Source organism: Lepisma saccharinum, chromosome 19 (genome assembly GCF_977018435.1).
Source record: "Lepisma saccharinum chromosome 19, izLepSacc3.1, whole genome shotgun sequence".
Classification (NCBI taxonomy): domain Eukaryota; kingdom Metazoa; phylum Arthropoda; class Insecta; order Zygentoma; family Lepismatidae; genus Lepisma; species Lepisma saccharinum.
The window spans coordinates 71,021,193-71,037,099 of NC_139247.1; the positions used below are offsets into that span (position 1 = coordinate 71,021,193).

The 15,907-nt window shown below is 33.4% G+C and overlaps 1 protein-coding gene across 44 annotated transcripts in view; it reads right to left on the minus strand.

Moving 5' to 3' along the window:
- Positions 1-15,907, minus strand: part of para (sodium voltage-gated channel paralytic) — a 386,365-nt gene that overhangs the window by 81,393 nt on the left and 289,065 nt on the right. For 28 of the 44 annotated variants that reach the window (XM_083141023.1, XM_083141029.1, XM_083141048.1 and 25 more), the window contains 3 exons: positions 14,557-14,898; positions 10,953-11,030; positions 3,195-3,215 (listed from right to left, as the gene is read on the minus strand). In XM_083141023.1, the coding sequence (XP_082997149.1) occupies positions 3,195-3,215; positions 10,953-11,030; positions 14,557-14,898 (441 nt within the window). The remainder of the gene's footprint in view (positions 1-3,194; positions 3,216-10,952; positions 11,031-14,556; positions 14,899-15,907) is intronic. The other 16 variants (XM_083141054.1, XM_083141052.1, XM_083141047.1 and 13 more) reach the window with 5 other exon arrangements.

A 15,907-nucleotide genomic window follows, 5' to 3' on the forward strand; every position in this document is an offset into this window, starting at 1 on the left:
GAGAGAGATATATACACAATAATTGCAACAACGTTCATTCAGCAAGGCAAAAAAAAAAGAAGAAAAATTGCACAGTGAAAAGAGTAGGCTACTGTAAGAAAATAGGATAGTCACATCAAATGAGAGTGCATATTTGTTTCTTTGGGTTTTATATGAATGACATATTGCTTATGTTATGTATATTTTTGCACAAAAACAGTGCCAGCTGGAGTGTCAATGATAGAAGAAACAGAAAACACATAAAAGAATAGAAGTAAAGCAAAGTGATACGTGAATTCTTGCATCCTCAGATAATATAATGCCCCGTGAGGATATTCGGGAACAGCTCTGAGAAATGCTACAGAAATAACTATATTTAGTTCTTATATTACAATTATAAAAGATATAGAATATAAACAATAGAAGTAGGCTGTAATAAGAAATTGTTATGCACATATTTACACAGACTCAATTTGTTGATTATTGTATGCTCATAATACTAATACTATTAAATATTATTAAAAAATAAAGAGCATAAGAGGTACTTAGATGTCTTAAAATGAAATGATTGTAGCCAATTCCTTACTGGTTACATTTGCAATAAACATAATTTAAGAAATTACCATCGTTTGCACTTAATACAAAAATCACTTTCATATTTTCAGTAAGTAACATCTGGTGTTTTCTGACAGCGAATACATATTTCGAACTTTTCTTTGAATTTGTATGAACTTGCAAAGGGAAGAAAAATAAATACAGAAAAATTGTGAAAAATGCAGTTCATTGTGATTTAAATATATATATATATATAATGAAATATTCCATTATTAATTAGTTATTAATTAGCTACCATGAGATATGTTGAAATATAAATTTAGTTTCTTTCTTATGCCATATAATATATCATAAAGTCCTGCCACTGGGGAATTAAGTAGAGTTCCAACTTTTAGCACACACTTGTTACATCCATAAACATGTTAGCATCTGGCCTGTACTGCAAAGAGTATAGAGCATGCATATGTAATGCAGCATATGATTACAAAGTTTCCATGTATTCATTGCACTGACAGATCAATTACAACTGATTGCTGATATAAAGTGGGATCTGGCCATAATGTTTCTCAAGTCAAGCATATCCTACTTTTTCCAGTGGCTGAATATAACATTCTCATTTATATTTGAATGTACCTTGTATTCCAATGTTATTACGACATAATTTATATTGCATTGGGGTCACACTTTCTGTTACATTGTAATTCCCATGAAGTTTCATGTGTGCACTAATTATATATTAGGTATAGGCTGGCATGGAATTTTTGCCAATCCCAACAATATCTATCCAATATAAAATTGCAAATGTTCATTAAGAACATGAATTGTCAATTAATGTTTGTGGTCAGGTGGCTGCAAATGGTTTTTGCTTTGAAACAAACTGCACATTTAGACATTTTATCTACAAAACTTGGACATGTGAATTATGTGGATATTAATATCCACAACAATAACAATGAAGTGGAAGAACTTTATATATAAAATTTGTCCATATCAACAGGAAACACCATTTATTGTTCCTAAGGAAATATGAAAATTATATTAAGCAACTTTTCCCTCCTATGTCCACACATTAGTATGTATGTGCTTGTGTGTGTGTGTGTTTGAAGACAACATGATTCTTAACAATCTGCAAAATCACAATATCATAGCTATTACTAATTTAATTCCATACTGATAGTGAAATAAATACAAAGCTCTGTTAGAAGTCGAGAATGAGCAATCAATCAGAAGGCACAGGAGCAATTGAGGAGGACAAGAGTTATTGTTGATGTTAAAGCAAGTTCTTAATGCACACACTCTGTGTCAACTAAACATAAAAACACTTAGAACATTATTAGACATTTTTCAACTCTATCAAACACGCATAGATGCATTCTACAATATAATTTCTACCTGTATATTAGGTTATGATCTTGTTAACATTTAATTGTCATCAATTAATACTTCTATTAACTACTATAATGTTGATGAGATATTAATAATCTATTGCTGTATGTGCTTTAATTTCCTAAAAGAAATAATTATAAAACCAGAATGGTGCATGCACAGAAAACACACACACACACATATACACATATAAATGTGCACTCCTAAATAATATTATGTTTACTTTGTGTGCTTCCTTTAAAATGCAATTTAATTTATTACAATCAGTTATAAGGTCATCAAAAATATTACATATGTAGTTTGTCCCATTTAAGAATATTATCACCAACTAACAATTGATTGTTTGTACAGCATGAAAATGGTTTTTTTTAAAGTTTAGCAATGATTTGTGGAAAAACGCATACTATTAATTTCTATTTGCAATTATTCATTAGTTAATTATTATGTTATTTAACTCTCGTAATGAGTAATATAAAATAAATTACAAAAATGTGTGAATTATTGAACTTGATGGGATCATTAGTTTCCCCACAGTGTGACCAGTTCTCTCTAAATTTAATTATTTCAATTTACATTGTTGCTCTTTTTATTTAATGGAATCAACAATTACCAAAGAAAAGCTACTGAAATCTGCCAGAAGAAATATGAAATACAATAAGCACAGATGATTTTTAGCAGCAATAGAACTGGAAATTAAGTATGACACAAAACTCTTCCACTCTTTTGACATGATTCTATTTAATGTACAGTAAGTTTGTATAATGAAATCACAGCTACTAGAAATGAAAAATATAACTACAATACAATTTTATGAAATGTGTTTAATGAGTATAATTGTATTTTTTATGATTAATCCATGAAGATCAACTTAAGAATAATGCGTGCTTTATAAATTCTCTAAATCCATAAATTAAAATAGGGTTCATAAGTTTAAGACAGAACATATGATGATGTAATTCAAAATTTACAAAATTTCTTCATAATGAAGCAGGTCAAAATTATATTTGCAACATCCATTACTTTTCTGAAGTAGTTTTGAAGCATAAATATGAATCACATGGAACCTGTAAATGGTTTAGAGAAGCAAGAATGGTTTTAATTAACATATTAAAACATGCAACTGATGTATATTTCCTCACTCTTTTCACCCATTTTCTGAAGCAAAATTAGACCAATTAAAAAGAAGCACATAACTGCATATCTTATGTCTCCTTCAGAGTAATATATACACATGCACTCACATAGCATGAAATACCAATAGGAAACAAACTTACCAAGAAGTTTGATTCATCTGACTGCATGTGCAGGATAACAGAAAGACAAAAGAAAGTTTGTTAAGACAGGAAGATTGATTGCTAGTCTGTTAGCATGCAAGTAACCCTACTCATTTATTTCAGCTGACAGGTTGGCTAACTGGTGTGGTGATGTTTCTCCCAAAGAACAAACTTATTACATTATCGTCCATTACACTTTGTGTAGCAATGGTGGACCAATTGGTGTGTGTTCATGGCACAGAGGATAGCTTTCCATTTATTTACCGTTATACTCAGTTGTAAAGCAATAATTTTGAGGGAAGTTATTCATTTCAGTCCTTCAACTGAAACTCAATAAGTATCTAAACTTAATTTACACTCCACACCGATGGAAAATTCTGAGCAAATTCCTGGTTAAAAGGTGTATGACATTCAATAAAACATGCAAATTACATTCAACAATTACCATATTTCTCATTTCAGCAATGCTTGAGTGTGTTCACAGGGTGCATTTTCAAGCCTTGTATTTGATATTCAATACATTCTTGTTCTTGTTTTTTCTTGGCTCACACCACTTTTAAGCAATTTCTAGCCAAATGTGCAGAATAATACTAATTTTGTTACCTTTGTTTCCTCAGGAAATTATATTCTCCATTGCCACTTATACCTTTCTGTTCCTAAGGTATAGTGAGGTTTTGTGGTTTGTTCTGGTATCGATAGTTCTGGGGGCCATGGGTGTGTTTACATTGCGATGTTGTGTTTCCGGGCACATCTATACAGAATCCACATAACCACAGTTTGAGGTTCGGAGATAAGTGTTGATATGGATATTGGAAGTGGGATTTTTGCACATTGTAAATTTTTGTAAAGTACATATAACAACGGTGTTGCCATAAATGGGATTAAAGAAAACAAATGAAGACTATTAAAAAAGTTGCTTGTTGGGCAGAGAATAATGAGTGAATATTGCCATTATGAAAGTAGTTAAATATGTGAAATGTGTTGTATTCGGAATTTGAAACTGAGAAAAAAGAAAGATTAAGACTCCCCATTTAAGATGTAACTGTCAAAATCACTACTAACATAAATTTCTACTTTGTTCAGTTTTTCGGGATTTTATTTTGCTACCTATAATTAAACAATACTTTGCATTGTATCCTTCTTATACTATGTTGCATTATTACATCTGATAGTATATCTGGTAGGTAAAATAGATGTCATCTCTCCTTTTTTAATACAGATTACTAAACAAAATGGCAAATGCTAGAATTGACATCAAAATGAAGGACTGACTTCTTAAATATAATATATAAGTGCCCTGTATGATGTAACTGTTTCTATAACACATCACAATAAATATTTAAAAAGTAACATTGTTATACGTTACAAGGTTTGAAGAAATCACCACGTGAATGTGCTGAAATGTTACCAAAAAAGAAATATAGTGCTTCTTGAATACTGTTTGTATATATTTTATTGGTTTGAAATTTAAATTCAAGAAGCAGTTAAGAAAAATATTTTTAATCTGGATGTGTGTGTGTGGATGAATAAGATAGGTTGATTGATTGAGTTGGTGTTTTAAGTCCACTTTATGCACAGTAAGCTAATCGGGACTGTACCTACAGTTTAAACCATTATGTGCCTCCACCGGGTATCGAACCAGGGACTACCACTGTGCAATCGAGGAGACCCAGGATGAATAAGAATACAAATTCTGTATGTATTTCCATTTTACTTATGTTACATCCTACCTATGTGCTACAAGAATCTTTAAAAATTATGATTAAAAAGAAAATGGAAACTTATGGCTATAATTTTGCTTGAGCCTGATACTTTTGAGTTTGTTAAAATTCTTTTGAGTTTGTATTTGAAACAATTTTTTTTTTTTGAAGCACTCACTTTATTTGAACATGTTCCATATAAACTTTATTTAGCATAATTACATATAGTATATATATTTTTTTTAATTATGTGTTAATATGCTGCCTTACTTCACAGAAAATAAAAAGTTCTCAGTGCAGTTATAACTCCCCTGCAGTGGCGGCGATTAGGGGCAGTTGCCCCCCACTTTTTGCCACTTTTGCCCCCACACTATGCTAAACCTTATCTAACAAGGTAAAGTAAACTGACCTTGGAACCCAATCCCCGCCACTGCTCCCCTGCTACTATTACAGTGAAGCGTGTAAAATGTGTGCATCACAGGGTTGATAAAGCTTTGTTTCCAGTAATTGTTATTAATTTGAAAAGCACTGCACTTCTTTAGCATAACTAATCCTTTAGGTTACACCACTACACCAGTTAAATGGCACAAACAGAAGATACATCAATCTGAAGCTTATCAATGCTTAATTACAAGAAGAAAAGTGCCATTTCCCTTAACAATGTACAAAGGAACAATAATACCCATGCTGTATTTTTCTTTATACAAAGCAGATTATGTATACTTTAATTTTAGAATTTACAAACAATTTGCAGGTGGCTATTTATACACATTTTGCCTAATTTCACTTTTATAATACCCAAAAGCCATACAAGAAGACAATAGAAAACTCTGTCATGCTGGTTTATAGAAGTAGAATTTCTCCTACACACTGAAGTGGAAATTATAGAAATGACAAGTTCATTGCCATCAATGGAAGAAAGTGATGAGATACACAGAGAAGCAGGGATTGTTAGCAGTGCTTGAAGTGGAAAGTAGTAGATTGGGAAATCATTCTTCTGCAGGGTCAGTTTGGGCCTTAGGAAAATCTAACTTCTTTTAAGAAATCATAGAAAGGTTCGAAATTTTGATCTTTCTTGTTCTCCTTGACAATCCTTGGTATTTTCCAATCATCTTCTGGTATTTCGTTCCTCATCTTCAAGCATGAATTTTGATTGCTGTCAGGTCCCCACCAATCCCTCTCATCATCTTCTTCAATTTGTCGCTTCTTGGTGCTTTTCTCTGCATTCTTTCTTCATGTCCTATCGAAGTACCTATTGTGCCTGCATAAACTTATATTGTTTACAAAACATTAGTCAAACTGTTTCCTCCAGTTGTGTATAATGTCCTATTCTTCAGTTACCAAATTCTTTAATTAACTCTCTGGCGTGGACATGTTTGGGACACGACTTCATGCTGATTTCTTTATTTCACCTGTCTTTCTGTGCTACAAGAAGCTAAAAACAATGTCAAAGGATGGTCAATGTGCCACGTCTCTTGAAATGTAGTCAAAAGTCAGAGAATTGTTGCCATGAGGAAATTAGATTACTTTCAAGGGTGTAAGGAGTGACCCCAAATGTCAACCTCACTTCCAGGTAGTAAACACCGGTAACTGCAATGTTGAGGACAACGATTCATTGATTTAGTTTATTTTACTTCGCATTTTGTACCTCGTGGCTAATTTGCGAAGATGGGGATGAGTGATGAAATTGATGAATGGACATTCACAAACAACCAAGCCTGAGCGGGATTCGAACCTGGGACCCTTGGCGTCGCAGCGCGATGTCCTAACCACTCGGCCACAGAGTCCGGCTTGAGACCAACGAGGCCCTGGCATCTGGACCTACAACCAGTAGACGCCTCTGTAGGGCTGTGAGTGGCCCTTTACAGCCTTAGCTTTTGACTTAGTTAAGGAGATTTCAGTCCCCAGAGATATGCATTGATTTTAGTTACGGTAAGGGGTTGGTCCCCCACATAAGGTGATGGGTTCAAATAGAAGCCCTGACACACCAAAAGTATTTATTTCCATCAAATTACTTTCAAATTATTTGGAAAATCTGTATTCTAGATCTTCCACTGAACTATAACAGCATTCTTCTAAATAACTACATAGAGATAATGCTTTATCACCAGCTGAATGTAATTATCATATATGTTCATAACAAGACCTTGCAGTTTACTTAAGCGTACTTTGAAATTGTTTTTGTCCACATTCATATGGTAGGATACAGAAAATGTAATAGATAAACGTTTGACTGCTATAAATTCCTAGTGATGCATGAAAATATTCTGACACATCCTCCTCCACTTCAAGCACTGTTAAGAAGCATAAATGTATACAGCCTTATCTGTACAATACTTATGAAAATTATCATTTTTCATGTATATCTATATTTATATTTGTTAAGTAATAAGTGCCATGTGCATTGATTAAAATATCAATATGTGAACTCAATATATACAGAATGGCACAGAGAAAAATATTGTTAAACATAATGTTTGTGTTTCATTTTGATTATACATATTACATTAGCTTCATAGTTCTTATAGAAGATGAATTATAAATAAATATTTAAGCACACTGTAAGATCATTGAATAACGTCATTACCATGAAAATGTTTTTGTAGAATAATCATCATGTGTGCTGCTTACATGTTTATTATGATCAATTGTTTTATTAAAACTTTTGCAAAAAAAAAAATTGTTAATGAGAAAATTTTACATTTTACATGTCAATGCTACAATAAATGATCTAAGGTGGTGTACTTTAGGGAGGAAAACAGGACAAATTCATAGTATGAACACACACATATATATATATATAATATGTAATTAATTTCATTTTCAGTTATTGATACTATGAATACTCCATCAAAGAGAATAACTTGTTTAATGTATCTCATATTTTCAACTAATTACAATAAAATAAAATTTTGTAAAAATATTTTTTCTTCTGTACATATTAATTTAAGTAGTAACTTAATTGCATATATTTTAAAAAGAAAATTAAGTAAAATATTTGCCTGCGGTTATATTAAGTTTCTTTGAATTCTGAATTATTTTAAGTTTCAATCAATTTTATATTTAGTATTAAGATACGTGAAGGAATTTATGCCAACAAAAATTTCAAATGCCATGAAGATTATGAATACTAAAAGTTAGTGAACAAAGTATCAAAAGAGCCATCAAGCAATTGAGCATTCAAGTTGTCACGTTGGATTTTCATATCAGTACGTAATCATAACTTATTCTTCTACTTGTTGATTCTAAGTCCATTTGATAGGCAAATTCATTCTGAAAATTGCATCTCATATTCCAAAATCCACAAGGGACTCTTCTCTTACAATTCAGAAGAAAAATCCATTTTCAGTCAGGTGATATATGAAGAACACTTGAAAGAAATCCTACACTATGTTCTACAATTTCTGTACATCTAGAACATGTAAAGGTAAATTTTTACATTGTACAGAAGGGAGCAAAACAGGTTAATGACAACATATAAGAACTATCGGAAATTATATAAAATACATGAGGGAAACTAAAAAAAGCTACACTTCACAAAATTATGTTTCTACTTCTATTTTCTGCACTAAACAGATGAACATTTTAGTAATATCTTTCACTGAAATATGTAAGATTCTATAGAACTAATACATGTTCTTCTTGTGTGATTAAAAATGCCCTTATTTATACACAGGAATGAAAAGGAACAATCATACTCATACCATATGAGTATGTTGACTACAATTCATTTTCCTTGTACTTATTTCTTGATCCCCCTTTTTTCATTATCAGCTACAGCATATCAAATCAACAATCTTAAGTAAATTGTCGATACTACCAATGAAAATGTCATTAATACAGTGGTTCTCATTTTTCTTTAACAAATTATTTCTAGGTAATTATTGACTACATAAAATTGTTGTTGTAGAATGTTACATCAGTAATTTCCAGAATCTTTGAACTCCTTAAAATCACTACCCTGTCCTAATTTATGTAAAGAACAACTTGACTTGTTGGCAGTGATTATTTTAAGAGTTTCTTAACACAATCTCTAACCTAATCCTTTTTAACACTTCGTGACGCAGCATAATGAGAAAATGAGAACCTGAAGAAGAGGGCAGTTGTACCCCGAAATGTTGTTTTCAAAACCTCATACTCACTCACGTAAGTAAGTCCAATTTTATACTAATTTAGTATTGATTATATTATATAGTGAGTAACATGCACTACACACAATATGTTAACAACTTGAAGAGTCTGTTATTTACTAACTAAAAATATGATGTGCATTATACAAACACATCTTAATAGGTTGGTGGTATCATGTCCTCAACATATCAGCAATCTAGTTTTCATATTATTACATGTTACCTTAAATATTTCCAAATTTGGAATTATGCAAATCTGGGACCTGGATTCAAATCCTGGCCTGGGCATGGGTGTTCTCCGTGAGTGTCTCTTCATCAATTTCATCATGTCATCACTCATCCCTAGCTACGATTAGCCAAAAGTGGCAGCAAAGCTTAGTAAAATAAACAAAAAAAAAAAAAAAAATCCCCCACATAAGAAAATTTACAAGATCTCTTAACAATGCTGCTTGCAGTTTCATAAACAATTTGGAATTGCAATGTGTCGATAAATATAACTATTTACTGAGGAATTCAGCTGCATGTACCTATATTATTTCAAACCACTGAAAACAGATTGGTGTGTGTGTGGGCAGGGGGGGAGGGAGACCACAAAGTTGTAATTTTTATGTAAAGCAGTACATGATGAACTATACATGTGAAAGCACATTTGCATATACCCCGGTTTGTATTTAGCATGGATACTAGAAAGGAATGGCTAAATATGAAATGTGGAGAAAGAAATGGCACACTCTTGTTGAAGTGGCACACACTTTACCTCTACTACATGTGAACAGGAATGTGCAGAGTGATCCATTGAAGTGTAGACCATGACATGGGTGTCTGCACTATTGGCAAGCGAGGCGCTCGTGGCTGTATGTCTGCACTGTAGACTTCAAGCATGCAATTTTCCGTAAATAGTTTAAAGAGTGATTTATTTACTTACAAATTTATGAAAGAAGGTGCTGAAACAGGCCACCATCGTCATCCACACATTTTTGACACCTCTTGATGAAGTTACCCATAACTCGCTGCAGTTCCCCTGCATTAATGTTGGCAATTTTTTGGTGAATGTTACGTTTCAGTTCTTCCAGGGTGTGTGGATTTGTCTTGTATACAGCAGCGTGGAACTTTTACACCCGGGAATCTTGTTTCAAATCATCTTTGAACTTCACATGCCAATCTAATTAACACATTAATAAAAACACACTGTGCAGTAGAAAACATTTGCAGTTGAATAAACTAGGAAAAAACAATACATAACAAGCACCTTATCACTTCACAGTCTCATGTCTACTTTCAGGACCTCCATAAAAACTGGTTTCCACCCCCACCCCCTTTCCTGCTCCCCTCGCCAGCTTACGTTAGTTGGTGTCTTAATAAAGAGGTATCAAAATGTGTGTTCATCAAAGGTGACTAGTTTGAACATCTCCTTTTATAATTCTGGTAAGTAAATCACTTTTTAAAATAATTATGGAAACTGTTGTGCACTTGCTTCATCAACACTCTATGATGCTGACAAACAGCCGCAGGTGCCTTGTTTGCTGATAGCGCAATGCAACATTTCAATGGATCCCATTGTACGATGAAGAACCACTGTATCAATAATATGATGAGTAATATTTTCATAACATTCCTATGTTTCTTCAACATACAGATGATTATTTTTTTAAAATTTCAACCTACAATGGCATGCATTTTGATAAGATACAAAATATTTTTTTTGGTAGTTTTGACTAAGATACATTAAAAATTTTTTTGTACAATTGAGAGATTGAGTTCAAAGATAGTTTCAACATTCTTTTATGTACAGCTAGTATCTTGAACAAAAACCAAAATCCACATTGAAAATTAAGCTTTAAACATAAAACTTGAAAGCAAAGCTTTGGAGAGCCTCACAACAGTTTATGCACAAAAAATATTAACACAAGTTACAATGAAACACGTACCTTCATTAGACTGTCCTGGTAAGCATAAGGAAACTGGCTTTTAGTTCCATATTTTGAAACTGTGTACTGACAGCATCCCTTAGAAAAAAAAGAGAAATATCTCCTACAAGAACTTATATTATCGCATATCCACTGACAACTCAACGACTACAACGAAAATGCTGATAACACCGAAACAGAAATCATAAAATTATAACAGCTGATAAGACTGTAAATAAAATGAATACATGGAATGTAAAATACACACACGAGAAACAAAAATTGATAACTTGTTAAAAATTATGACTGTTGGAAAAAATACGACGACGACTTCCTACATATGTTTGTATATTTCTTTAGAAAAAAAACAGCCTGTACTTGAAGATATACAAAACTATAATGTACTTATAACATTTTTCATGTCTGAAAACACAATCATGCATATTATAAAGTTACATGTGTTGAAAGAGATGTTAGCGTCACTGAATATAAAAGAAATTTAATATTGTTTAATATTTTTTAAATTCTTTTCTTGTATTTGTCCTATGCCTTCTGTGCCATTACGTTAACTAACTTATAATAAGCCCGTAAGTTTTGCTGAAGCAGGTTTTTCTCAGACTATGGTGCTCCACTAATATGGTGCAATTAATGTCAATTATTTTAATTTGATTTCCTCTTATTACAATTTTTACAGTAAAGCATGTTTTTTTTTACACACACACACACACAGATATATACAGTAAAAACTGCATATCCCGGAACCTCTATAAGAAGGAAACCTGTAAATACGGAAAAAAAGTCCCCAGAACGGACCGATTTTATACCTGAAAATGACCTGTAAAAAAAAAAAAAGGTAAAGTGCTCCCCTGTGCATAGCACCATGCCATGAAGGCGTATAGGGGGTGTGGGGGTCACGCCCCACACTTTATTGATCCGGTCGTGAGTTGGGGTGATGTGATCAGCATCATGCCCCTGACCGCCTTTACCCCCCAGGTACCCACATTATTCGATGCTGGGTGGGCGCCGGGGACGCTTCCATCGTTAGAAAAGTTCCCGGATTTGAACCGGCTAGGGATCGAACCCGGGACCTTTAGCATGGTAGTCAGATGCGTTACCGACTGAGCCACCGCGGCCACCTGTTTAAAGCGGAAACCTCCTTAACGCGGAAACGGAACACGATTTAAAGACCAACGAGATGTTTTTATTCTCAGTAAGACGGAAATTTCTTCCTTTATTTCTTTCGCTCGCAAGAAAACAATACAATACTGTAAGTGTAACAAGTCTCTGTTGCCACTCACTTATCGGTAACATTGTCGATATGAAAGAATGCACTACAATACTCACGATTCCGTTTCTTTCTTTCATCTCTTACCCTCTTTCTCCACCTTTCTTTGTCTATTTCTCCTCTGTTCTTTCGTCATCTTTCTATTTTTCTTGTTATCTCTTTGTTTCTTTCTTTTCTCTCCACTTCACTTTTATCTCAATCTTTCTTCTCCTCTCTTATTCGATCTTTCAATCTTTCTCTTTCCCTCTATGCACATCACGCTACGACCACAGGGGGCCCAGGTTTGAATCCTAGCATGGGCATGGATGTTTGTGAGTGTCTATTTTACTTCGCTTTTTGTGCCACTTTTGACTAATTTTCGAAGATGGGGATGAGTGATGATATGATGAAACTGATGAACGTATCGCATTTTTATTCATGTATGTACATGCATTAGAACTCTACATTATAAGTAATGCAAAATGTAAATCTGTCTTTCCATTATTTCCTGCAGCGCTCTATACTGTATTTAAAGTCAACCCTGTATAAGAAGGAAAACTGTTAAGACGGAAAATTTTGCTCGGAACCATCATGTTCCAGGATAGACAGGTTTTACTGTATATATGAGTATGTATGTTCCACATCAAATGTTTCTGGCTTATTTACGAGATGATTCCTTAAAATAAAGGAAATTAAATGCACCACAAAATAAACTGTAAAATTAGGTCTATGTTGACAACAAAAGTGTATGAATAAAAATATAAATTTCTCTAGCTTGCAGTTCCGAGTTATGTTGTCACAAGAACTGAATACACTGTCTTCTGCATCTGCGTATCCATGCTACATTACTGCTTTCAGTGCCTTACAGAAATTGCAGGTATTTTGTTTGTACATGTGCATTATCATTATTAAAGGCAGACACATTTTGTCTTTGACTGAAACACAAAATGTGAAAGAACACACTGTAATGTTTATTTTTCACGTTTCTGAAAGGTGAGAGGTGCATTTTTCTACCATATTTTGTCACAAAATGATGAGAAATGAACTGCAAAATGTGAAATAAACTCTTGAAACACAAAATGTAGGGTTAATTTACAAACGCAACACCTTCTGAGGTTTGAATTATCCTGTGAGTTATGCAAATCATGGACAATTGATTAATTCTCGGCTGTAAATATTTGAGAAGCAAAAATGGATTTAAACATGAATAAATTTAATACTCTGATAACTACATAAATGTGCTATTAGAAGGGAAAATGTTTATTTTGTGTCTTAAGTATAGGTTTTATATCAAATTTAGGGTTTTATTCACCATTTGAACACTGAAATGCCATTTTATGTAACACTTTTGATTCCAAAATATGCCCAGTTTTTGTCCGATATCTTGATCTTTTATTCACCATAAATATGTGACTATTTATTATGAGTCTCTTTTTAACCCTTCACTTAGTATAGAATTAGTATATGTATCGCACACCCACATAAACATATCACAAGTAACAATGGCACCTTGGAGAAGATAATGTAGTTTCTCTCAAATAATATTTAGTAACAATACCCTACACCCAACTTATGTGTTGCAATAACAACAACTCTTTCAACACATGTCGATTCAGTGGCATTTGTCATTAATACCAAAAGTACCTTACTTCCTAAGTCAGTCATTCTCATTAATTCCTACATCAAAATAAATATCCAAACAAATGTACATGTATAAAGTTACAAACACCTGTAAATTATCACAGAAAAATATTGGAAATAAAAATAGCCTCGTACAATGCAGCCAATGAAATATTAAGCAAACCTAGCCAATGACAAGAAGGATGCTTACGGAAACCAAATTCTTTAGGGTACATTCACAATTTTCAGTACAGTCATATGTTTTACATCATGCTGGTTTCAACTCAATAAATATAACATTAACTAATATCTACTAAACAATTCCAACCACAGAGCATAGAACAAAATTCATAATACAAAAGTTAGATTATGAGCATACAATTCAGTTAGTCTAGGAAAAAGAAACAAAGCACTATACATTCATGTATTCAAAACTTAAGTTTGACATACACAAAAATATGTACATCAAGATAATGACATTCCAATGATTCTAATCCTTAAATAATAAGAGCAAAAAGTTCATACATACATCTACTACAATTCAAAAGCTGTCTTAAATTAACAATTAACAAATACTGCTAGTTTTAATATATATATACACAATAAGCAACATTATTATTAGAAAATGACACAGACCAAAATAAATAGAAGGAAGCACACATGGGAATTAAAACACTTACTTACTTGCAAGTTCAACACACAGGAAAACAAATAAATAAAAAGCTGAATCAAAGAACTTACCTTTCTCACCTTTCCGTTCGCTCTTCCTTTGTAATCACTAATGGAGTCTCCTCCCTCAGACTTTATGCTCATTTTTTCTTTGTTATCATCGGTGTTCCCCTTCTCCTGACCCACAAAGAGTTCGTAACTAGCATAGGAAAAGCCTGAGGGAGAATTTACCACCCCCTCCGCTGCACCTCCTCCTCCAGCACCATTCCCTGGCCCCCCACCCCCGGCTGCTGCTGCCGCCGCCGCCGCCGCTGCTCCTGCCTCTTTTGCTGCTGCTCCTTCTGCTCTCGCTGCTGCTCTTTCTGCTCTCGCCGCATCTCTTTCTGCTTTCGCTAAGGCTGCTTCTTCCGCTTCCTGCAAAGAGGTAATTATTTTAATGTGAGTGGGATAAACATTACATCTATGTACAAAGATTGCATTTACTTTATGGATGTGACATATAAATATGTACTCTATCGGTATTGGCTGATATAATCATACCGGTGCATCAGTTTATCGGTAAAATTACCGATAATTTTACCAATCGAATGCCTGAAGATAATATATAATACATACTATGTACCAATAATTATGTATGGAGCAGAGACTTGGACAATGACAGAGAGATAAGAGAAAGATGCACGCAGTGGAGATGAAATTTTTAAGGAGTATATTTGGGAAGACTAGAAGGTATAAAATAAGGAATGAGGAGATCCGACAGACAGTGGGGATGGTGAAGCTTCACGACAGGATAGATCAGGCACAGATGAAGTGGTTTGGACACATTAAGAAGATGAATGCAGAAGACTACCAGAGCTTACAATGCACAAGGAGTGGGAATAAGGCCAAGGGGGAGACCAAGATGTTGGTGGAAAGAGCAGATAGTGAGGAATGTTAGGACAAGATGACAAGATTGGAACACCGTGGAAAGATAGGAATGGTGGCAGACCAGAAGAAAATGGAGAGGCTGACCCAGTCAGAGGCAGGAAACGGCAAAGGATGATGATGAATTACCAATCCAATATATCTATAAATATCTTACAATTTAGTGCAATATTGTGCCATTTTGTTCTAATTTCTTTACTTTTTTTTTAAAGTAAATGTCTAAATATGCAGCTTCTTTTGCACTGAAAACTGAAAAAGCTTGGTTCATTTGGTAACATACATTTATTAAGGAGGTCAATTTAAAAAAAAAAAAGGTCCAAATTCAAAAATTACATTACACACTGATGGACTTAATAAGCTGTAAAGTGTATGTAAAAATCAGGCAAACTTGTCTTGCAAAGAGAAGTAAAGTTTAGAATTTCCACCTTACAAATATAACTTTAAAAATATCAGTCTTTTTGACTCGATATGTTTATTAACATATGATTTCCTTTCCATA